Source organism: Martes martes (genome assembly GCF_963455335.1).
Source record: "Martes martes genome assembly, chromosome: 16".
Lineage (NCBI taxonomy): Eukaryota > Metazoa > Chordata > Mammalia > Carnivora > Mustelidae > Martes > Martes martes.
Window position 1 is genome coordinate 43,789,239 of NC_137904.1, and position 26,304 is coordinate 43,815,542.

General features: G+C 40.4%; 1 protein-coding gene across 1 annotated transcript; it reads right to left on the bottom strand.

Moving 5' to 3' along the window:
* Positions 1-7,379: 7,379 nt before the first annotated feature.
* Positions 7,380-14,234, bottom strand: KRT222 (keratin 222; the record flags this gene model as incomplete). The annotated part of the gene is made up of 6 exons (XM_080826987.1): positions 7,380-7,608; positions 8,008-8,143; positions 8,321-8,397; positions 9,937-10,157; positions 10,889-11,017; positions 14,139-14,234. 6 exons carry the CDS (start codon positions 14,232-14,234, stop codon positions 7,380-7,382), a joined length of 888 nt encoding a protein of 295 aa, XP_080683113.1.
* Positions 14,235-26,304: the final 12,070 nt, after the last annotated feature.

The following is a 26,304-nucleotide window of genomic DNA, read 5'->3' on the forward strand; positions in this document are numbered from 1 at the left end:
ACCACTGCGGCCGCGGCGGCCGGGCCCCCGCTGCGCCCGCGGGTGGTGGTGGTTTTTTCCGGGTTCTTCCTTGCTCTTTCTCTCGGTGAAAGAGTATATACTTCAGCAAGCGAAGGCTGGAGGCGAGGGCGACCGGGTTCGCGCAGTTTCCGTTCCCACGCGCGCCTCGCGGGGCTTCCTGCCTTAACGGCCAGGCATGAAACCTTGACCAAAAGCAACACGGACCTTTTTTAGTTTTTCCAAGCGCGCGTGTGTTGTAAGTGCCAGGTTTCTGAGCCGGGGCCCAGAGATGGAAATCCCCTCGGCCAAGGCTGTGCGCCCTTGCCGCGCGGGGAGTGCCACTAGTCTCTGCCCAGCGCTGCCCTGGCTCATCCCCACTTTCAGCTTATCTGTCCTTCCGGATCCTGCTCAGATTCTCACTGTGGTGCCCTCCTGGAACTTTCCCCCATAGTCCTTCCTCTGAACTCCCACGGTTCTTTGGTAACTTCACTGTACTCTATACCTGATCTATTGTATTGAACTGCGTTTGTCATCTCCCGCGCATTACAGCGCATTACAGGACATTTCAAGACCCATTACAGTGGGTCTTGAAAGAAAAGGCTCAGTTAATCTGCATTGACCATCTTTCTATTGCCAGTGCCTACTTAGGGCTTGATTCATTGTCAGATGTTCAGTAAATGGGAACAGAGACAGCTTTCTAGTCTAGTCCAAGGTTCTTCCCTCTAAATCATGAGTACATTGGTTTACCAGTACTACCCCCTTCCTTGGCTGTATAAACACCTGGACTGTGCTGTGGGCCACTGTGAAGGGAGAAGGATCTGTAATTTTTTAAAAAACACTGTTGACGTTTGGTGACTGATTGGATTCTTGGGCTGCTCTTAGGTGCTTTTCTGTGTGCCAACAGGAACCAGGGCATCTCCAGAAGATTGCACAGCCAGGCATAAGTGACATTTTCTGTAATTCTGCTTCCAATATTTTTATACTCATAAATAGGGGTTGGTGAAATTGAAGGGGAAGACTGAAAGAGAGGTCATCAAAGGATAATAGGTAGTCTGAGTGGTACTTGAGTTAATATACAGTTGACCTTGAACAGGGGGGAATAGGAGGGGTGGGTTGGGGACCTCCCCTGGTTGAAAATCCAGCTATAACTTTTGATGCCCCCCAAACTTACCTACTAATAGTCTACTTTTGATTGGAAGCCTTACTGATAACATAAGTGGTAGGTTAACACATATTTTGTACCTTAGATGTATTATGTACTGTGTTCTTACAGTAATACCTAACTTTATCTTAAAACTTTTTTGGCATTTCTAGGCTATACATTTCCTCTGCAACTTTTTTTGAATTGTTGCAAATCTCCAAAAAATTTTTCCAATGTATTTATTGGGGAAAAAAAATCCACGTGCAAGTGGACCTGCACAGTTCAAACCCATGTTGTTCAAGGGTCAACTGTACTTGAAATTGCATTTTTATTATAAAAGCATCTGAGACCTATAAAAGACTAATGTAAGATACATGGAGCCTCAGCAAGGATATCAGTACCTTCTTTCTCTGGTCTTGTCCAGCACCTTCCGCCTGGGTTCTTCCCTGTACTTGGGGTTATGGTGGGGGATTGGGCAAGTGCAATGCTGGGGCAGGTGCTCCATTGTGTCATCTCCAGGCAGTCCTCTGCAGGTGCTAGATGTTACACTGTAGTGAGAAAGGGATGGCACAAAAATGGTGGAAAAAGAAAGGAGGGGAGCTGAGTGTGACAGCGGCACTGATGCGCTTTCCCACCTCCTCATCTTTACTTAAATGCCATCTTCTCAGTGGGTCTTCTCAAACCTTTTTAGAATTGCAGCCCAGTGGGTTGAGCCTCTGCCTTCAGCTCAGGTCATGATCTCAGGGTCCTGGGCTCGAGCCCCGCATCAGGCTCTCTGCTCAGCAGGGAGCCTGCTTACCCACCTCTCTCTCTCTGCCTGCCTCTCTGCCTACATGATCTCTCTCTGTCAAATAAATAAATAAAATCTTTAAAAAAAAAAAAAAAGAATTACAGCTCATTTTCCAGCTCTCTCCATGGTCTTTGCTTTGTTTTTTTCCTATAGCTCCTATCATCACCTAACGTACTATATTTGTTGTAGATTTTATTTTGTTGTCTTTTTCTTCCCATCGGAATAAAGGCTTCTTGAAGGTGGGGACTTTTCACATCTGGAACAGTATATGGTACGTCCAGGTGCTCAGTATTTGCAGAATGAATCAATGGGTATCTCATTTTCTCTGCTTGGCTCTTTTCCCACTCCCAGAGAGTTGTAAAATTAAGAAAGGAAGAATACAGACAAAATATAATGGGAAAAAAGTCTGGTTCCCTAGTCCTGAAGAAATTAAGACTGAAGAGAAAAATATGCAGCAAGATAGACTCTGTTTACACTGAGTTGTGGCCCCCCCCACCCCCACCCCCTGCAAGCAAACAGGTATGATCTTGTATGTACTGGGGTATTTATGGGAATGAGAGGACAGACTTTTGGAATGGTGATTATTCCTAGAAAATATGAGATGCATCATTAATTATGACTATTTAAACTATTATAACCATAAAGGTTGTTAGGAGCCCTCATAGAAGCCTAGTCTTAGGCCCAAGTAGTTTAGTTTTCTTTCTGGCAGCAAGACCCAGGAACTTGGCCTGCTTTCCTCTCTGACACTTACCTGTACTTTTCTGAGGTTCTTCCTCCCCCCCAAACAGGGAAGCCAGAACTAGTGAGTGATTAAGTTGGATTTAAGCCCAGTTCTCTTTGATTTCTTTCCATAGTACTGTGGGAAAAAGCTGAGGAAGGAGAGAAGGAGACAGAATGAGGGGTAGAAAGAGAACTGTGGCTGGGAAGAAAGAAGGAAAAGGAGAAATGGGAGACACCGAGGAAAATCCTGCAGTCCTTGGATACTTAGGTAGTCCATGACTAGGCCCTAAAATTCTGTGCAATTTTTTGTGCTTCTCCTGCTCCCCCCTCCCCCCCAGCTAGATGATTAGTAGTTCAACAGATTTTTCAGAGATCTGTGACAGCAAAAAGATTTTGAACCAACCACTGAACCCATGTAGTTTGTCTGTAATATCTTTAATGAAGCTATTTTAAATGGATTTTTTTTCTTTTTCTTTCTTTCTTTCTTTTTTTTTTTTTTTTTAAGATTTGTTCATTTATTTTAGAGAGAGATATTGAGCAGGAGGGGCAGAGGGAGAAGAGAGAATTTCAATCAGACTCTGTGCTAAGCACAGAGCTTGAGGCTGGGCTCCATCCCAGGACCCCGAGATCATGACCTGAGCTGAAATCAAAAGTTAGACACTTAGCTCACTGCACCACCTAAGTGCCCCTTAAATGGATTTTTCCCCCCTTAAAATAAGGAAAGGGATGATAGAGTTCTCCCTGGGCCAAATAGCTTATAAAAGCCTGGTTATAGGCAAAATGGTGAAATAGGTTAATTTTCTCAGCTGTTTCTGTGAAAGCAGAAGTTATGGGTATTCAGTTTCTATCGCTAGAAATATTTGTGAGACATTGAAGCCCAGTAGATTTCCAGGATAGAGTAATTCACAGTGTTTTGTAGAATTTGACAGAGTATGGTTTGCTTTTACAAACTTCCGCGTTCCCTGCAAAATGCCTTGGGGATTTAGGACATGAGCTTTGACACATGGTGTGGGAAAGGATGAAAACAGGATGGTCCTGGAGAATCTGGGGGTATGGTCTAGCATCCACAGACCTTATTTGAGGTTCTAGGGCAGGTATGAGCAAATACCTGGGATTGGGACTGCTGCAGACCCAATCTAAGCTGCCTCCTGTTTTTATAGTTAGGACACAACCATGCCTATGTGTTTCCATATTATTTATACTTCCTTTCAGCTACAGGGACAGAGTTGTATAGTTTTTACAGGGATCATATTTCCTGGAAAGCCTACAATATTTGCTATGTGGGCTTTTACAGAGCAAGTTTGCCAGTCTTGGCCTGGGGTCTAAGTGGATGAGGGAAACAGGAAAAGGCTTGTACTGATCGCGTGTATACCTTCCTTTAAAATCTGTATCTGTCAGGGCTCCTGGGTGGCTCAGTCATTAAGGCATCTATCTGCCTTTCAGCATCTTGGGATCGAGCCCTGCATCCGGCTCCCTGCTTGGCGGGAAGCCTGCTTCTCCCTCTCCCACTTCACCTTCTTGTGTTCCCTCTCTTGGTCTGTCTCTTTTTGTCAAATAAATAAAATCTTTAAAAAAAAATGTATCTGTAGTATGTCCATCTATTAACAATCTGTGGGTCCATGCTGGCCCTAATTTATAGACACAGAAGTAAATTCTCTGTGCACACACCTTGATTTTATGTGTACACACATTTGAATAATGTGTGTATACGTGTTATTTAACCAAAGTTTAATTTTGGCCCATGTCCCATAACGTGTTTCCGCTTGAAACTTTCAAATTAAATTTAAGCATTTTTTTTTTTAAAGATTTATTTATTTATTTATTTATTTGACAGACAGAGATCACAAGTAGGCAGAGAGGCAGGCAGAGAGGCAGGCAGAGAGAGAGGGAAGCAGGCCTCCTGCGGAGCAGAGAGCCCGATGCGAGGCTCTATCCCAGGACCCTGGGATCATGACCTGAGCCAAAGGCAGAGGCTTTAACCCACTGAGCCACCCAGGCGCCCCTCATTTTTTTTTTTTTTTAAAGAGAACATTTTTGTACTTTCAAAACTATTGTGGTAGAACAGCTCCAATTAGGCAACTCCCTGGTAAAAGATAATTCATATGGCAGCAATGGAAGAATCTGAAAATTTTCTTTACTGTTGTGTTTTGAACTATTAATCATCGACAGCTATGATTGTTCTCACAAATTCCCAATGACAATTTTCATTCAAATGGTGCCGTATATTTGAGTAGTGCTTTATCAAGTATTTTCATGTGTATATTATTTCAAACAACTCTGTGATGTAGGCAGGGTAGGAATATTACCAAGCACTGTATTTCGTATTGTTTTCAAGTGTGAAATTGAGGCCTAGGGGGATTCCAATGATTCCTTCCTGCTCACATGGGGAATTAGTGACAGCACCCGGGCTAGGATCCTATAAAATTGTTAGTAACTGGAATTACTCTTTGCTTTCGTATTTGTATGTTAACATACACAAAAATCAGACTGAAGAATATTAATTTCTACTCATCCATAAAATGAGGATAGAATCTTGTAGCCCAGCTATCAGGATTAGAGAACATGTATGAGCTTGCTCAGGACAGTGCCAGGAGCAGAATAAACACTTAGCAAATTATGGCTATTATACTTTTCCCAGGGTTATGGGATTGTTTTGATTCTCTTAATTAGAATATACCATTTATTAAACTGTACCATTCTTAACTTTTCTTTTCCAAAAAAAAGTATAAAAACTATTATCTGTCTAGGGTTGCAGTTTTATTCCCCAAGGGAACTAACAATATTGGAACAATTAAACACAATACAATGTATCAAACAAATAAAATGCAGCTTTGGAGTTCATGTTTCAGGTTGCTTTTTATTGTAGTGGTATCATTTACTTTGGTAAATTCATATCCCGATTTAAAATGCCCCAAAACAAATAATTTTTTTAAATAAATTCAAGTACTGTATTTTAAAATGTACATGTTATACACACAAGAGCTGCATAGCGGAATTACTATAACAAGCAATTACATTCATGATGCCAAGTACTGTTCTGAGCGCTGCATGTAGATTATACTAGATATTGTTTTATTATGATTACTGTTGCTTAGTACAGTAACTTTAGTATAATAGTTTATATGATTGCATTTTCAAAGCATTAATGAAGTTAGTAGTAGCATAGCATTTAACTAATATTGAATGAAAACACTGTATAAGATGTATTTTAGGACAGATGCTTACACAAGAATAAGCATTTAACATGCTATTGTATCCTTGACAAAACAAAATCGTCCCTTTTGCTAAATAGAATAAGAGAGGCTAAAAGGAATCTAAAGGTAATTGAAAAAGAAAATTTTAAAATTTTATATCCCTGTATTATGTTAAAGATGATTTAACATAATTTTCTCCTGGTTAAAATATATATTTTGTTCTGAGTGAAATGAGAGAGAGAGAGAGAGATTGCAAAGACTGGTAATGAAAATGCTAACTGAGCTGTAGCCCTTTGATGATAATTCAGCTGGGAAAAAGTATGGTAAGTTGTACTCAACTTTTTTTTTTTTTTTTTTTTTTGCTTAGAAAAAAAGTGATAGCCTATAAATTTCTAATGTTTTAAAACAGGTATTTATTATTTAAGGTCTTAAAATAAATAAATATGCCTGTATTAAACAAATTAAGTTGTTTAAAAAACTTTGCAACAATACTTGGCTTATTCACAAATAGATTTTCTGTCCATATTTATTACAGTTTGAACAATTTAAAAACGGAAATCCTGCAAATACTCATCATTTAGATAACAATATTGTTCTCTTAACTCACATAAATGATTGCAAGAAATATTTATAATACTTTTACCTAGTATCTTACCTAATGTTCACATTGAATATTCAAATTAGGCACATTTAATTTTACAGAAGGAAAAGCTGGGATGGTGAGATTAGAGAACTCTATTCTAGGAATGGTAGCAACAAGATTTTCATCTTTTGTTTATGCTACTGGCCTTCTGATTTTTTTGTGGGGGAGGACACAACCTTAAAGTTCCTTGAATAAAGTAACTCTTCGGAAATCAGATCATATTACAAAAAGCTTTTGGGTGAAGATTAATTTAAATTTATTTAATCATCAGATTAGCCAGGGGTGTGTTCTATAGTTTGTTTGGAAGTGCTTGTGGAAAGTAGCTCTGTTATTTTTCTAAGTATGCAAATGATTGTCTCAAAAAAAAAAATTTTTTTTTTTTTGATATATGACTAGTGAGTCCTCTTTAAAAGTTTGTTTACAATTGCTTTCTTTTTTAAGTAGAAAAATCTTTTTAGCTATAACCAGTCATGGAATAATGATGAAGTCAGTGTGATTCTTAATATAATACAATCATACTTAAACAAATTGTTCCTTTTCCTTAGAATACTCAGCCACTGAGTGAAATTTCAAAAACTTTTAACCAAGCCACCTTAATGCTTATAGTCTCTGATAAAATTTCAAGAGGAAAAGAACACTATTTGGAGTAAACAAAATAGAAACCATACTGAATTTCTGATTTTATTTTGAAGCTCCTCCTCTTCAAAGAATGCATCCATAATTAGATTCAGAGAAATTGTGTCCCTTCCTGTTTGTTTTCTGAAGAGAATCACTCATTAATCATTGCATACATACTTAATAACTTACATTTCGGGACAGAAGGCAGTCAGCATGGCCCACCTTGGTCCACCCTAATGTCATTTTCAAATCAAGTCAAGTACTGTCGTTGGATTAATTAGCTGCTGATGGAGGTTTGATAGAGGGGATACTGCATGATCTTCTCATGATAAGCCTGACTTCTATATCTGGTAGATTATCCTGCTTAGTCTGTAAACACCCTTCATCAGTGGCTGCTAAATGAAGATCAAATCGAAGAGAAACCGATTTTTTCCTTAATCGAGGGTTATCTTTAAAGAAGGAGCCTTCCCATTCTTTAATAACTTCATCCACTTTCTCTGTCCTGAAATGATACAATAAACCTTTCCATATGAAGAAGTATGGATCTATTAAAAATATGTAATATGGATTCCACATGAAAAATCAAGAAAGTTATGTAATTCATAATTGACACATTTTGAATTATAACTCATAATTTACATTGTGGAGTTTATAATTTACACACTTTAAAAATCACACAGGTATGATTTCCAAGGAATTCTATGGAATTTTCATGTTTTGATTATATTTTTGGAAAAATGGTGAATTAAAGATTGAGTACTCCTATATCTGAGTTTTGTTTAAATATATTTACTCATGTCAGCTTTAAAAAAATAGCATATTAAAATTGTGTTTGGAAACATGCAAAGATTACTGAAGTTTGCATGTGTTTATTATTATTAGTCAAAGTTATTTTACTTACTGAATAGTGCCACGAGCCTCAGTGCTCTCCTTCACAATATTTCCATTTAGTATTGCCTGTTTGGTCACTGTTTCCACTTTTTCATTCTCATACTTTTGTGGGAGTTTCGTTGAAAAAGATATTTCATTTATAATGGCTGTGAAAATGTTATCGTGAAACGTTAAACCACAGTGTTGTAGTACTAGTCACAGTTGATTCATATGTCAAACTTCATTCAAATATTGCTTGTTTTTGCTACTTTATAATATTTAGTTATAATCCTTATAAATGGCACTTTATTTTTTAAGTTTTTTTACTTATATCAGAAACTCACCTGAAGGTAAAACAAAGCCAACTCTACTTGTGGAAGGTTTTTGTTCTTTTTTCTCACCTTGGATACAACCATAATATCTGAAATTGGAAAGAATTATATTATAGAAGCAACACTGTATTAGCATATAATTGAAACAAATGCTCACCAGTAAGAGAATGGATAAAATGTAGTGTATTCATACAATGGAAATTCTATTTAACAATGAAAATAAATGAACTAAGGGTACACTGTTTCTTTATGGATGAATCTCCTAAGTAAACACTGAGTGGGAAAAGAAAGGTAATTTGTAGCTAATTTTATAAAGGTTAAAATAAAAGGCAAAACAATTTCATATTTTGTTCAGGGATATATATACATATTAGTAGAAAGGAATGTTTAAGGCTAATAAGCATCAGATTCAGGAGCCAGGTTAGACTAAGAAAGAGAACGGGGGTTTGGGATAGGGTTAGGTGCCTGGAGTGGGGGTGGGGAGACTTCAACAACACTGCAAATATTTCACTTCTCAAGCTGGGGGAAGTGTGTACATGAAGTTCATGAAATTCTTGATACTTTCTTGTATATCTTAAATATAGCATAATGAATATTTTAAAAATTGTATTAAAGGAATATTAAAGACCACTTTTCAACATCTTCAACGATTAAATTAAAGGCATTAAATAAAATCTATAACCACTTATTTAACAACAAATTATATGTGTGTGTATATTAACATACCACTGTTTTAAGCACTTTACAAACAATCTATTTAATGCGCACAGGAATCCTATGAGGGGGGTAGTATCATTCCCATTTTATGGATGAAAAAACTGAGGCACAGAGAGGTTTGGTAACTTGCCTGGTGTCACTCAGCTAGTAAGTGGTAGATTTTGAATTCAATCCATGTTTTTCAAAGCTTTAGTAAATGTCAAAACTTATTATAGGTTAAAGCAATTTCATCTTATTTTGTAGAAGACTCAGAATTCTGGAGCAAGCAAGAATAAAGGTTTCTTTCTACGGGAACATGGAAAATTGGAGGGTGTCCTGTGCTCAAAGCCATGTGACCTTTTAAGTGATTGCCGATTATGAAACTGAATTAGTAAGAATTCCTCTTTTGTGATATTTTGATACTTTTGTTATCAAGAAATCTGGAACTCTTTTAAATCATGTATTCAGAACTAAATTATTATTCATTTTGGCTTTTGATCTGTGGTGGGAGTGGGCCCTGGGTGGGGGGGGGGGATGTGGTAATATGTGCATTTTCCAAGCTTTCTTTGTGGGTGGTCCATAGAAGGCACTAACTAATTCTAAAAGAGATGAATGACAAGGAAAGTGAGCAAGTCCAGAAAGGTCATGCTTGTAGTGATCAAGAATTATTTACATTTCGCTGTAGGCGTGAAGGGCTTTTTGTTGTAGCTACTGTCCCCAACTTTGGCCATTCTGCTTATAATTTTGGGAGGCTGGAACTAGTTCTTCCACATAGTCTTTACAATGTCTACTAATCCTATTTTGCTGTAGGAACCCAGGGAGCATGCCCTGCTGATGATGGCTTTTTTGATGTAATTTCTCTACCTCAACAAAGACAGAAGCTCTGTACTTCTGGTCACTTGCCATTAACGACTGTATACGGAATTAGGTACCTGATTTCTTCCTTTTCTAGGAGGCGGCGGTAAGTGGCGATTTCTTGTTCTAGCCTCATCTTCGTGTTGAGAAGCATCTCGTGCTCTTGAAGCTGCTTTTCAATGCCCCGCCTTACTTCCTGCAGCTCTTTTTCTAGTCCTTCAATCACGGCCTCTAGATCTTGCAGCTGCATCTGGTAATGTTGCTCACTGGCGTGTAGGGAGTTTTCAAGGCCCCTTTCCTGTTTTATATAGACCTTCATCAGTGAAATCAGTGAAACAAAACGTGCTGCTGAGATCTGATTTACAATGTCTCCATTCTATCGTGCTCTTCCAAAGTTTGCCATAAAGGTATGTCACTTAGGCAAAAGATGTTTCCTTACAACTTTGTGGAGGACTCAAATGAAAAAAAAATTATATCTAGATAGCTAGAGAGCTTACTAGTTCAAAGGAATCCCGTGATAATTCTTATGGACAAAAAAAAAAAAAATCTGCGGTGTGATTGACTTATTATCGCTCTGATTTATTTGGCTTTTTAAAAATTGGAAATATAGAATATTGAATGTTAAAGCAGAGCAGGCTGCTTAGAAAAGGCATTTTAGGAAGGTATTTAAATATTTTTTACTATTAGAAATTTTAGGCGTGGAGATAGAAGACTCCCTCCCCACCCTCCACGTCCCCTCCCCCACAAAGGCTATATTCTCCCACTGCAGCAATTAGAGAACCGTAGGATGATAAGAAAGGATTACTTCCTTTTTATAGCCATAAACTAGACCTTGAACGAATTGAGAATAGCCATGGCCATGATGGTGGGGGGGTGTTAGTTGAACTAGGACCAGGGATAGAATTCTGTGGCCTTGCTTTTCAAGTTTCTGGCTGTAAGGTAATGGGCATTATTCCTTTCTCTCTTTCTCTTTTAATCAACAAATGTCTGGGGACTCAGTGGGCCAGTCTCTTTTGAGCTCATTCTCACCACCGCCTGGAGAGACTCAATTTCCACTTGCAGGTGGTGCCACTGGCGTCGCGCTTCCTTGAGTTCTGCTCGAGCTGCCTTTAAAGCCTCTTCATCTTTGTCCATTTTTTTGCTCATATCTTCTTCTAGCTTTAAGGAAGCCACCAGCCACAAGAATAACAGAAACAAAGAGCACTCTTGAAAATGAGACCTTTAAAAGTCATCCTAGAAACACAGCTTAGGCGTCTCATCAGTTTTTCTTTAAACTGTTAAATTTCAAAAGTGTGTCCCAGGGCTTAGTTACTCATTAGTTAGATGTGGGAGCAAGTGAACTGCTTCAGTGTTCTGAGATATAAAATGAACCTCAGGCATCTCTTCCTACTATGACGATCTATGAAATGCAGAGAAAAATACATCTATTTAAATGAAAAGTAATATTTTGGAGGATCTAAGTTTGAGGCCTCTGATTCTTAACTTTCTATTATTTATGGCCTTATGAGGAAGATGGATTGAAACTCAGCTATTATTTCCCCCTGTTACTTTCTTGTAGGTTGCTTTGTAAAAGCAGATAAAGTTATGTATCTGAAACCGATCAATTCTGGAACTGGGCATATGGACAGAGATTAAATACTGCTGGGAAGTTATATTATGAATAATTCAGAGAATTAGGTTGTCATAGGCATTAGAGGCTCTAAAATGACTTCCGTAGAAGGAGAACCCACAGTCGATTCACCTTTTTTAAACGATCTTTTTGGAAAGCATGTTAATCTTGGGTATCTGGGGAAGTAGCCAAAATTACATCATTAAAGATTGTTTTCTAAATGTCATCATATTAAATAACAAGTGGAATATGTTATATTTGGCTCTGAATGTTCTTATGCTCATGTTCAAATCAAATGAAAGCATCCTTTGACAGAATTCTCAACATTTGGCCCCAAGAGCAGCAGGGGCAACGTATGGAATTGATTGTAGTATTTTGTAGCAAAAATTGCAACTTATTAATGCTTTCATAAAAATGCATTTTGCAATAACAAATTTTAATTTGATGGTACGGTAGATTTTTGTGTGTGTGTGTTTTTTTTTTTTTTTTTTAAAGAAAGCACTGCCGTAAATGAAAGTTCACAAATAAAGTTTAGGGCAAGGCATTAAAGAACAAAATTCATACATCTCTTTTGGTTTGTTGTATCACTTTTTCTTAGTGTTAAGTTGGCAAAGTTAAGCAGCAACACTTAGCAGAGCAACTACAAAAGAGAATGTCAAGAAGGTAGGAAATAGGAGAGCATGAGAATGCTTGTATCTGCTGGTCTTTTGGATTTTGTGTATGGAACCAGCAGCTCCGTTTATGTGGTAGCTAGATGTTGAAGACGGTCCCCAATGACCCACACCTCCCCAAATTCATGTCCTTGTGTGGTCCCCCTTCCGTACCAAATCTGGGTGGACCTTCTGTCTTGCTTTAGCCAGCAGAATGTGGCAGAAGTGCCAGCTATAGCCCTAAACGTCAGGAAGCCCTGACAGCTTGCGCTCCTGTGATTTTGGGGAGCCTTGGGCCAACATGTTAAGAAGTTTGGATACCCGGCTGGAGAGATTGCAGAGAGGCCAGATGGAGAGAGACCCTGAGGGGACCCAGAGAGAGAGAAACAGACCCGGTCGTCTCCGCTGAGCTGGCCTTCCAAAAATCCCCTGCCAAGGCGCCAGACACGGGAGTGAGCCACCTTGGCTGCCCCAGCCCAGCTGTGCCCCAAGATGATTACAGTCTCAGCCAATGTCATGCACAGCGGAAGAATCACCCCCACTGAACCTAGTCAACCCACAAAATCATGAGAGAGAATGTCATGGTTGTTTTAACCCACTAAATTAGGGGGTAGTTTGTTCTACAATAATAAATCACAAAAAACTTACGTTTCTTTATTTTATAATAATGAATCAGGCTTCCCTGAATTTATTCTGACTTTCTGAATTCTTTGGGGGGGGGGAAACTTCTAAAGTAGATATATGTTAAAAAAGACCCTAAACAAAACTTACTGTAGCCTTGCCTTTTCCCTTTAATTTGCTAATTTTGGCATTGTGACTTACAAACTAAATAACTTGCATTGGTACCATGGCCAAATAAAATGTTTATTTGGTTTATAATTTTCAGAAATTATCATCTAGTAATGTTTTCCTTTCTCTTTACAAAAGGTGAGTGAACGATTCCAATACTTAAATATCCCAGTGACTTTGCTTGATCTAGTATATTGATCATTTTTTGTGAAGAATGAAAATATTACCTAGAGGTAAAATTTATATTGTCACCAAAAATGAATTGCTAATGAAATAAAGTCCTATGATTTCCTAGACATATTTTTTCACTTTTGGTGATTGTTCTTAAGTTTACTCTTTGCTGTATTTGGGTGTCTGGAATAGAATTTGAACTTAGATACAATAGGTAAAACAACCCCCAAACCCAAAATCCAACCCTGAATTTTTAAATCTTCTTTCTAAAACATTTGTTTGTATATTTATTGAAATGTTTGAGGTCTTAATTAACTGCTAAATGTGTTGTCACTTTAAAACAAAGTAAGTCTATGAAATTAGGATTTAGCCTTTATTCAACGGGGCTCTCCCTCTTTTTAATACTTAAATATTTCATGACTTGTATTGTAAATAAACATTTCTCATCTGTACAAAAGCAAAAATCTGTAAGTGGAGAGTCAGTATCAATTTGGGGGATTTTGATTCTCCCAATTTACATCACTGTTTCTGAATGCCACCTTCACATACTTAGATAATTTCTATTTATAACAATCTGGTATAAAACGGATGACAGAAACCTTTCAGAAATATTTTACTTCGTTTTATCTCTACGAAGTGAGCAAGCTAATACATGGTACCATAAAGCTTGCCATTTTAAAGACGTTATTGAAACATTCTCTATAAATAACTCTGTAATATCTTCCAAGGGTATTTGAAATGCCTCCTTCCTGAAGGATGGCTAAAAGAGGTTAGAGTGCCCCATTTTATTGCATGTTGGCCCCATGTTTTGTTAATGATAGGAACCTCACCACTGATGTAAAAATCGTCAATTGACATGAATCAAATGGCCACATAACAGTATAATCCCAGCGTTTCCCCCTGTGGTCCCAGTCACATCGCAGTAAAACCTAAATTCCTTCCCCAGTTAGACGCTGCATTGAAAAGGAAATACTGTACCTCAGAGAGGCCGGGACAGGAATTGGATAGACAGGGATTGTCTCCTTATCCTGGAAGGTGCCTGTCTGTATGAAATCATTACCTGGATCCTTGTTGAGAGCACGGTCTCTATCTGATTTCTCGTGAGGAGCTTTTCATAGTTTGCCCTGATCTCATTGAGTAGCTGGGACAGCTCCATTCTTTTCCCATCCTCCACCTTGGCTAAGTGAACCTTATCGATAGGATGAGTCGCTGCGGCAGAGCTGGTCCGTCTGCGTCGAGCAGAGACGAAGCTCCGCGGAGCCTTAAAGACGCAGAGCTCCCTTTTTCAGAAGCACCGGAATTCCCGTGCTTCCAATCAATTATGCAAATAGGCAGATCCTTTTCTGCTGTCCTTGGTAGAGTAGAAGCCTCCGACTCTCCATAAAGGAACAGGAAAAGGAAAGCCTCCTCAGCATTTCTAAATTGGTTCTCCGTAAAATTGAGCGTGTGAGGGGTGGAGATGGGGGTGGGGGTAGGGGTGTCCACTTACCTTGGGTGTAAAGGAAATGGGGAATAAGGGGAAGAAAATTGTATTTTGTTTTCCCCCAAGATTCTGCATGGCAATTAATGAGGGCTGAAAACATGACAGCTAAAATTTTCTTTTATCGTTTTTCTTGCCATTTGGATTATTTAAACAGAGATGTGGTGGTGGGACATTAGAAGATGTTGTAAATCTCGAATATTCGGACAGGAATTGGGAAAAGCTACCATCAGATGAAGCTGACATTTGTCATTAGCCATGGGACTGACTGTATTTCTCTCAAATGCATATTGTGTGGCTCATGGCAGGCTGCTGGTCCCATGGCACAGTTTGATGTCTTGAGGTGGATTCCTGAAGGTATACCCAGAGGAAGTGGCAGTGAGAGCTGAGAGTTAACATTTCCAATACTTTAACAAAGTTGAAGAAATACAACCAGATGGTCTGTGTTCAGGGGGTCTTCACTGGGGAAGACTCACTGTAGGGGTTACTCGTTTGTTAGTAAACGTCTAGTAAATGACAACTCATATAACATTTGCACAGCCCTCCTAACTTTAAAAAGCATCTTTATGTCTGTCATGCCTTCTAAAGTCTAAATGTCACAATCCCTGTCACTTTGTAGTCTGAAAAGGTGACAAGCCTGAGGCCGGAGGGGTTGAGCGTCTTGCTCAAGGTCCTAGGGCTATGTCATGGCATCTTTGGGACTGGAACTGTGACTACCTCACTGTATCCCATATATTGCCCCATCGGCCTCTGCATTCTCTCTCTCCCCACCTAAATTCCTTGTTTACTCTGGCCAGCTGGCTATTGGAAGTGACTGAAATATTTTGGAGGATAGATCTATCGTCATCGTTATTTGTAGAGTGGCTTGGCTGGAATTGTATCCAAAGAGTAGTTCAGGAAATAATCAATCCTTGGCTCTATTGCTCACAGGACCTTTGAATGTGCATTGTGTTCTTTTAATTTCTGAATTAATTCACTGCTGGCCAGGCCAGTCTGTGCTGGGGATTCCTACAGTCCCCTGTAAACAAAGCTGGCCATCCATTGACCCTCCGGAGAGGAGAGGTTCTGGTCATTCTTGTCCTCTGTTTAACCTGACCCATGCCTCCTCCACCCTCCGCATCAGCCACAAATGATTGGTCTAGAGATGAACACTTGACAGGATAGCCAATCCATGAGGCAGAGACCTTTGTGGTAGCCTGGTACAAAAGCTCTGACTAGGGGCACCTGAGTGGCTCAGTGGGTTAAAGCCTCTGCCTTCGGCCCAGGTCATGATCCCAGAATCCTGGGATCAAGCCCCCACATTGGGCTCTCTGCTCTGCGGGGAGCCTGCTTCTTCCTCTCTCTCTCTCTCTCTGTGCCTGCCTCTGCCTACTTGTGATCTCTGTCTGTCAAATAAATAAATAAAATCTTTAAAAAAAAAAAAGTTCTGACTGAAGAGGGTCACTTATGATTATCAAGACCAAACTGATCCCCTTTCTCGGTTACTGCAACAGAGAAATACAAAAAGAATCAGGCACTTGGTAGTGGGGAGAGAAGCAAGAGAGTAAATAATTATAGTCACTGTGTAGCTCCTGCTCATCTCTGTGGAAAATACAGAAAGCTGAACCAGATTCCCCAGAGGGCTGGTCCTATCAATCTGCATTTTAAGCAGGACTCCCAGATATTTCCTATGTACCCTAAAGCAGTACTTGCCGATAGAAATGTAAGGCAAGCCACAAATGCAATCCGCATACTGGAATTTTCAACTTTCTAGTAGCCAAATAAAGAGAGATAAACAGAAACAAGTGACACGAATTTTAGTATTATATTTTTCTTTAACCAGATATAGCCAAGATGCAATTATTTCAACTTGGAATCAAACTAAAATATTACTGAGCTATTGTATGCTCTTTATTTCTGAGAGTCTCTTTGAAAGCCACGTGGTGGGGACACAAGAGGAAGAAGGCATTATAGAGGAAGCAATGAAAAAGAAACGTGGTCAGGGTCAGATGGTGGAAAAGCAGGTGATGAAGGCGGGGTTTTATTTGGCAAGGAGCTGGGAGTCATTGCTGGTTTATGAAAGGGGAAGTCCCATGGTCGGATTAATTTGGGAATAGCGCCAAAGATTTCAGAGTAGGGACACCTATGAGAGAAGCGGGATTAATGATAAAGAAGGAAAGTTATTTTAGAAGTTCAGGGTAACTGGAATCTGGAAGCTGAATCTGAATAATGCTGTAGGAATAGAGCAGAGGGGAGAGGACGTGACCTCTTAGAGCTTTAGGGAAGGGCAGCTGTTTGCAAAGGAAGAGGAGGCAGGGACACAGGTGACTCAGGTTTGTACTCTCTGCACCTAGAACCTCAGGGATCCTGTGATCAGATACAGGGAAGACAGGAAGATAATGAGACAATTCAATTCAGACTCTTAAAGCAGCAGGATATGGTGGGGGAAGGCCAACAGTTAAGTCCCTGCTTGCTAGTTACTAACAAGGTGAGCTTGGGTAAAGTCCTGATGCTTTTGGAACTCTAAGGTCCTGGGGCGCCTGGGTGGCTCAGTGGGTTAAGCCTCTGCCTTCGGCTCAGGTCATGACCTCAGGGTCCTGGGATCGAGCCCCGCCTCGGGCTGTCTGCTTGGCGGGGAGCCTTCTTCCCCCCCTCTCTCTGCCTGCCTCTCTGTCTACTTGTGATCTGTCTCTGTCAAATAAATGAACTCTAAGGTCCTCATCTGTGAATTGAGATTAATGATACACTTCTCATGCTACTTCTACGGCTACTAACACTGGTAGATCGTGTTGTCGTCATCCTCAGTTTACAGATAAAGACACTGAAGTCCAGTCGACAGCAGAGGCAAGACTCAAGGCCAGGCCAGGCAGTCCGACTCCAGAGTCTACCCTTCACAGCACAGCTGCTAACTTCTTAATAATCAGAAGTAAAACCCTGGCACAAAATAGAGGTCTTTAAATCCTTGCTACTTAGACTGGGAGCTGGTTAGAAACGTAAGGCTCTCAGGCCACGTCCCAACCTCCCAGATCAGAATCTTCATATTATCAAGATACTTAGTTGATTTGTGTGTACACTGAAGTTTGAGAAGTACCGTTTTAAAATCATTGGTTCTCGAACTTGCTGTGCAATGAACTCAGTTGGGGAACTTTAAGAAATAGTGATGCTCCAACCTCCTGCCAGAGATTTGGAGTTATTAGCTTAGGATGTTTTGCCTGGGAATCAGCGCTTTTAAAATTCCCCGGCTGAGTCTAACAGGTGGCAAAGTTTGACAATTATAGCTCTATGTGTTACAAATGTTTCCTTCTACTCCTTCCCCATCCTGCTTCACCCTAAGGAAATGGGCCATTAGTACAGGTGTAGTAAGACTAGTCATTAAACCAGCAATGGCTGGTTTATTCATGCTGTGATTGGTGCAGATCTGAGTCAGGTAGATACGACATTATGCCTTGTTTATTTTTCTGTAACAAATTAATCTTTACTTTGAGCTCCCATTCTGTAGAGGATGAGTACTTGAATCTCCTCAATTGGGTTTCCTGCCTTTTCTCCAGAATGTTGCATCTAAATTTCGGGGAAGTTCGGTAGATGGGATCAGGGCTGGTCAGGATGGTCCTTGATGTCGTCCCGTCCGTCCAAGTCTGTGTTCACTAAGTCAATGACTGTTCTTTCCCTTTGTCCTGTTCACGTTGCTGGGGGAAACAATTAAAAACAAAAACTCCCAACCCAGAAAACCTCTCTGCAAAGGGAGAAGAGAATGAAAACACTTTTATTATTGGATAAACATTAAATCAGAATGGGAGGCACAGCACAGGTAATCCACTGAGAGATTGCAAAAAACTGAAAGAAACCCCACGGTTTTGTGTACCAGCCGCATACAACCCATGCATCCCCATTCTCAAGATAAACAATAGCTAGTCCTCAAGTAGGAGGACTTGATGTAGCAGCTGCTTTTAGGCAACAGGCTTGAACAATGGAAATTAGAAAGGGCCCATGGCAACCACCCACCACTGAGCTGAATACAGACAGGCCCATCAGACAACCCACCTCAAATGATCCGTAGGCCCTAACTTACCAATGGGCTACTTACAACCAGGCACGGTTACCAAAAAGGGGAAAATGTTATAGTCCCCATACCTCCTCACCTTCCCCTCTAAATACAGCTCCCACCCACTGCCTCATTGCAGACCCCCTTTCCTTTGCTGCCCTGCCCGCTGCTCCCTTGCAGTGTAGTCAATAAACTACCTCCTTTGAATCCTGGCACTGGCCACACCCCCAGCCCCCACGCTCTTGATCCTTGGCTCACATCTGGGGACCCCCATCCGATCGATGGGGGAGAGACACCACACGTGACAGCACCATTAGTCACACATAATTCATCCTGTACTTTGGTGACTTTCCCTGGTTATGGGGTGACCATCTGTGTTCACTAAGAGGCTTCACATAAAGGAAAAATACACTTTATAACAGGATGTAGTTTGGAGAGAAGCTCCTACCTCCCCACGGAAACAGACAGGACTGTTTTGTTCCCAGGTCCTTGAGGAAGACCTTCCAGGTCAAGACCCTCCAGGTGGTAAATGGGTCAAGGGCTTATTTCGCTTTTAAAAAGATTTACTTACATTTCAAAGAGACAGAGAAAGTATTTACAATTACACGGTTTCTGAAGTAAATGCTCTAAGAGAGGGGGAGTTTGTGTGTCTTCCCTTATTTTCTACCTGGAGCATTAGGCCTCTCCTTTCTAATTTGCATTTGCCCTCACTGCCTCCAGCCGCCCTCTTGCAGACTCCCCTCTGGGCAGAGAGCCTGGGAACCATTCTGCTGCTTCCGGTGGCAGGGAAATAGCGGGTAGGTTGTGGCCCCATCTGCCCAGACACACTGCTCAACCGAAACCTATTTGGCCCTCGTCCCTTTCCCGGGGCCACAATCCAAGAAGCAGTCCACTCCCCAACTTCCCTCCCGTTTTGCTGCTTTGCAGGGGCTCAGACTCAGAAGCAGGGCCTGGGGCTCCTCTCCCAGGGATCCACCTGTCTCCTTTCTCCTCTCTCCCTCTGGTCCAGAGACGCTCTTCTCTTCTTGAGGGTTCTAGTCTAGCATGGTTCCAAGACCTGTCTGTCTGGTCCTGAATCCATCTAGCTCTGTGCCTGGCGCTGAGACCGCCGACAGAAAATGTGTGTGGGATGAATGATGTTTCTTCTGTACCTTTTGACTCAGTCCTGAGTCCTCTTCAATCGAAGACTTTATAAATGGCTTTATTCACTCTCCCCAAAGGCAATGAACAGTCACTTATTTGCTCCAAGGAGGTGGGAGCCGGGCTAGTAAGAAACTAGCAGGAGACAGGTAAGCAGTTCAAGAACATTACAGACCTCACGTTTTGGTGTTTGTAAATCCAAGGGTCAGGCACGCACCCACCTACCATCTTGGTGGATTTTTGCTGGGCGATATGAAGAGATTTGCATTAACCTTTGTGGGAAATAGCATCTCCCCTGACCCGTTTCTACTTAAGATTGGATTTTTGCTTTAAGGAGGAAAAAAAATACATGGAAAAGAAAATAATGGGCAAATTTATTTTTATGTATTGCCCTTGGGCACATATGTATGCACTTTTAATGCAAGGCACTTGGGCCTCCTTTAAAGCACTTAATTTTGGGGGCACCTGGGTGGCTCAGTGGGTTAAGCCTCTGCCTTCGGCTCAGGTCATGATCTCGGGGTCCTGAGATCGAGCCCCGCATCGGTCTCTCTGCTCAGCGGGGAGCCTGCTTCCCCCCTCTCTCTGCCTGTCTCTCTGCCTACTTGTGATCTCTGTCTGTCAAGTAAATAAGTAGAATCTTAAAAAAAAACAAAACAAAACACATTGGGTTTGCTGCTTAGCAGGAAGCCTGCTCCCAACCCACCCCCCCACCCCACACCTGCCTCTCTACCTACTTGTGATCTCCGTCTGTCAAATAAATAAATAAAAAATCTTTTAAAAAAAGTACTTAATTTTGTTGTATACAAGAATCACAAATCTTAGTCCATTTAATGTTTCATCCTATGCATCGATGTGATCAGGTTTTATTCTAACAAGCATGCCAGATAGAACTGACAGCAACACGAGTTTATATTAAATGGATTTCTTCTCCAGGCAGTTGTAAATAAGAACCTCTTTCCTTTAGACAAGACATATCAGTCCAACTGATCTTTTAATTTGGGTGAGAATCCCATAGAGCTGGGGTATTATTTTATTTATTAAGTGTTAATTTCTTCAGTAGCTAAGGATCCTGTGTTTTTTTAATCAATCATGCATTTTAATAAGATTATAGATGCATAATTAGTCAGCAGATAAAGATGTATTGTTGTTGTTCTTGTGAAAAATCATGTTATGTGACAGGCCTTTACTTTCCTGGTTTATCCCCTTTTTGTTATATTGTTGGTTTTCCTGCTCATAGGAGCATGCCTCCACATGATATGGTTTCATCTTGTTTCATGTGTCAGTTAGGAATATAATTAGACAAAGATTTGTGTTGGAATATATCTGTCAGCATTTTCTCAGCATGCTTCAAGGTGCACATGCAACGCATATGTACATACAGTACTTCTTGCACATACATTTTGTACAGAGTAAGTGAGCAGGCTACGGTACACACACAGGCCTGCCCTTGGCGGCTACTGACTTCATTCTTTGCTGCTGCAACCCACGAATGAAAAGCAAGACCATTTCTCCAGTCGAGGACTCTGCCTTTGGATCCCGTCTCCTCTGGTATCTTCCTACAGTCCTTCCTCTTCCTACTTTGTTCACTGCAGCACCCAGTGCTGGCACGCAGACGTTTCATGCTCAAAAATGAGCGCCACCAGGGGGTGAGGGAAATCGAAGATCCTCATTACGTCCAGTTTCAATGTATTGCAAATACAGCTCCTGTTAATACTGGTAGCTTATAGACTATAAGCACTAAGCAAAACTATTCGGGAAATTCAATTTCCTTTTCCCCATCGCCTTTTCCTCTGGAGGTGCCTTCATTAAATCCCAACGCTGGAAGGTATAGTTCTTTTTTTTTTTTTCTTTTTAAGATTTATTTATTTTAATTTTTTAAAAAGATTTTATTTATTTATTTGACAGAGATCACAAGTAGGGAGAGAGGTGGGCGATGGGGGGGGGGGAGGGGCGGCGGGGAAGCAGGCTCTTTGCTGAGCCGAGAGCCCATGATCTCAGAACTCTGAGATCATGACCTGAGCTGAAGGGAGAGGCTTAACCCACTGACCCACCCCATAAGATTTATTTTTATTTGAGAGAGAGAGAGAGAAAGAGAGAACATGTTTGTGAGCAGGAGAAACAGAGGGAAAGAGAATCTCAAGCAGACTCTGTGCTGAGCGTGAAGCCTGATGTGGGGCTCGATCTCATGACCCTGAGAGCACAACCTGAGCTGAGACCAAGAGTCAGATGCTCAACCCACTGTGCTGCCTAGGCGCCCAGAAGGTGTAGTTCTTAGGCTGAAACTGTGCACCTTTCGGCTGGTCCCACATGAGCTACCTTATTTGCTTTTCTTTTATGATCCTTAGGACATAGGTCTTTGCTGGGCCCTGAGTACAATTTTCTCACCAATTGGACAGGTGTTCCTTTAGCTTCCCTTTCTGTCTTTGAAATACTGGTTTTTCTAAACTCCCCTTCTTTCACTGATGGCGTTGGCCCGCTATCTTCCAGTGTTCTGGATATTCTGCTTTTAGTTATTTTCCCCTCATCTTGGTTTATTCTAAACAACTGAATCTCTTGCACTTGGATCCATTCTTTCTTGGATATTATCTCTGTTATCTTCTTCTTCTCTCTTAAAAATATTTTTTAACAGTTTTTTGGTTGGTTTTGTTTTTTTTTTACTTAGGCTCATCTCACAGGTTTTCCACTGTACCTAGAAGTTTCTAGCATCCTGATGGGTCTTCTGCGCAGTTTCCCAAAGGCGTCTCCTAATTCTGCGTAATTCTTTCCCTGCATACAGCTGTGAATTTTCTTCTCTATAGTTTGGTCTGTTTTTCTTTTTATCGTATTCTGTGAGTAGTGTCTGATGGTTGATAATACACATGTGTTTATTTATTCAAGACCTTTTTACTTTTTTACTGAACTTTTTATTTTAAGGTAATTGTAGATTCAGTTGGAAGAAATACTACAGGGAAATCCCACATACTGAGATTCCCCGGTGATACCATCTTAGAAAACTATACAATAATATTGCAACCAGGATATGGACACTGTACGGTTGAGAATCAGAATATTTCTATCACCACAAATTTCCTTCTGGTTGTCTGGGGCCTTTCCTGATTGGTGGCTCTGTGTGGTGTGCTGGGCACCGTGAGGGATGAAGAAAGGAATCAGATATGGATCCCGCCAGAATTGCTTCAATTCAAGGTTGGAGAGTGGGAGGTGCCACAGAAAGGCACTTCAGAGAGTAATTACTTAAAAAAAAAAAAAAGATTTTATCTATTTATTTGACAGAGATCACAAGTAGGCAGAGAGGCAGGCAGATAGAGAGAAGAGGAAGCAGGCTCCCTGCTGAGCAGAGAGCCCAATGCAAGACTTGACCTCGGGACCCTGGGATCATGACCTGAGCCGAAGGCAGAGGCTTTAACCCACTGAGCCACCCAGGAGCCCTGAGAGTAATTACTTTTTGCTGAGGGGATAAGAAAAGGCCTATAAGGGCAAATGTAAATTAAAAATAAGAGACTTACTTCTCCCTGTTGAACATAAGGTAAGACACACACACTCCCACTCTCTCTTAGAGCATTTACTTCAGAAAACTTAATTGTACATTCTTTCTTTGTCTCTTTGAAATCTAAGTAAATCTTTTTAAAAGCTAAATAAGGCGTTGGCCAGTTTTATGGCCCTGGAATATCTTTCTCAAGGACTTGGGAACCATATCTTTGGGTGGTACCTATCCAAAGAACATAGCGGTCCCATCTCTCAGTGCCTGTAGGAGGCTAGGAGCCTAACTCTGGTGGGTGCATCTCTCAGAAACCACCTCCTGTCATAAAGATAAGATGAGCTTGTTTTTCTTTTATGAAAAACCTACTAGCTAACACAGGTGGTGACCCCAATTGCTAGGTAAAGTTAGGATGAGCTACATGTGACAAATGATGCTGTCAAATCCTTTCACCTGAGGATGGTTTTCATTTATCTTGAGAACGTGTGCATTATGAGTTCTATCTGCTTGAAGTGAGATTCTTTTGTCTTTAAAAATAGTTTTTTTATTAACATATAATGTATTATTTGATTCAGGTCTGTGAATCATCAGTCTTACACAATTCACAGCATTTACCATAGACATACCTCTCCCTGCCTCTCAAGTTTCTCACGTCAGAGAGATCATATGATAATTGCCTTTCTTGGATTGACTCATTTCACTTAGCATAATACTCTCTAGTTCCATCCGCATTGTTGCAAATGGCAGGATTTAGGGGGGTTTTGATGGCTGCATAGTATTCCATTGTATGTATATACCACATCTTCTTTATCCATTCATCTGTTGATAGACATCTAGGTCCTTTCCATAGTTTGGCTATTGTGGACGTTGATGCTGTAAACATTTGGGTGCACATACCCCTTTGGATCACTACATTTGTATCTTTAAGGTAAATACCCAGTAGTGTGATTGCTAGGTTGTAGGGTAGCTCTATTTTCAACTTTTTGAGGACCCTCTATACTGTTTTCCAGAGTGTCCACACCAGCTTGCATCCCCACCAACAGTGTAGGAGGGTTCCCCTTTCTCTGCATCCTCGCTAACATCTGTTGTTTCCTGACTTATTAATTTTAGCCATTCTGACTGGTGTGAGGTGGTATCTCATTGTGGTTTTGATTTGTATTTCCCTGATGTCAAGTGATGTGGAACACTTTTTCATGTGTCTGTTGGCCATTTGGATGTCTTCTTTGCAGAAATGTCTGTTCATGTCTTCTGCCCATTTCTTGATTGGATTATTTGTTCTTTTGGTGTTGCATTTGATAAGTTCTTTATAGATTTTGGTTACTAGCCCTTTATGTGATATGCCATTTGCAAATCTCTTCTCCCATTCTGTCAGTTGTCTTTTGATTTTGTTGACTGTTTCCTTTGCTGGGCAAAATCTTTTGATCTTCGTGAAGTCCCAATAGTTCATTTTTGCCCTTACTTCCCTTGCCTTTGGCGATGTTTCTAGAAAGAAGTTATTGTGGCTGAGGCTGAAGAGTTGCTGCCTATATTCTCCTCAAGGATTTTGATGGATTCCTGTCTCACATTGAAGTCTTTCATCCATTTTGAGTCTGTTTTTGTGTGTGGTATAAGGAAATGGTCCAGTTTCATTCTTCTGCATGTGGCTGTCCAATTTTCCCAACACAATTTGTTGAAGAGACTGTCTTTTTTTTCATTGGACATTCTTTCCTGCTTTGTCAAAGATTAGTTGACCATAGAGTTGAGGGTCTGTTTCTGGGCTCTTTACTCTGTTCCATTGACCTATGTGTCTGTTTTTGTGGCAGTACCATGCTGTCTTGATGATTACAGCTTTGTAATAGAGCTTAAAGTCTGGAACTGCGATGCCGCCAACTTTGGTTTTCTTTTTCAACATTCCTCTGGCTATTCAGGGTCTTTTCTGGTTCCATATAAATTTTAGGATTATTTGTTCCATTTCTTTGAAAAAAAATGATGGCATTTTGATAGGGATTGCATTAAATGTGTAGATTGCTTTAGGTAGCATAGACATTTTCACAGTATTTGTTCTTCCAATCCATGAGCATGGAATATTTTTCCATTTGTGTCTTTGTGTCTTCCTCAATTTCTTTCATGAGTGCTTGATAGTTTTCTGAGTACAGATTCTTTGCCTCTTTTATTGGGTTTATTCCTAGGTATCTTATGGTTTTGGGTGCAATTATAAATGGGATCAACTCCTTAATTTCTCTTCCTTCCGTCTTGTTGCTGATGTATAGAAATGTAACTGATTTCTGTGCACTGATTTTATATCCTGACACTTTACTGAATTCCTGTATGAGTTCTAGCAGTTTTGGGGTAGAGTCTTTTGGGCTTTCCATATAAAGAATCATATCATCTGCAAAGAGTGATAGTTTGACTTCTTCTTTGCCAATTTGGATGCCTTTTATTTCTTTTTCTTGTCTGACTGCTGAGGTGAGGACCTCTAGTACTATGTTGAATAGCAGTGGTGATTGTGGACAGCCCTGCCGTGTTCCTGACCTTAGGGGAAAAGCTCTCAGTTTTTGTGATATGTCTGTCTTTATCATTGAGAATGATATTTGCTGTGGGTTTTTCATAGATGGCTTTTATGATATTGAGGTAGGTACCCTCTATCCCTACACTTTGAAGAGTTTTGATCAAGAAAAGATGCTGTACTTTGTCAAATATTTTTTCAGCATCTATTGAGAGTATCATATGGTTCTTATTCTTTCTTTTATTAATGTATTGTATCACATTGATTGATTTGTGCATGTTGAGCCAAACTCGCAGCCCAGGAATAAATCCCACTTCGTTGTGTTGAATAATCCTTTTAATGTACTATTGGATCCTATTGGCTAGTATTTGGTGAGAATTTTTGCATCCATGTTCATCAAGGATATTGGTCTGTAATTCTCCTTTTTGATGGGGTCTTTGTCTAGTTTTCTCAAGAAAGTTCTATCACTTGTTGTCCATCACTTATCTATCACTTGTTCTCCCCTTGTTGTCCAGTAGTTGTTTGTCTCTCTTTTTCTCAGCTTCTTTATTCTCCATCATTTGGTATTCTATATTACTAATTCTCTCTTCTGCCTCCTTTATCCTAGCAGTAAGAGCCTCCATTT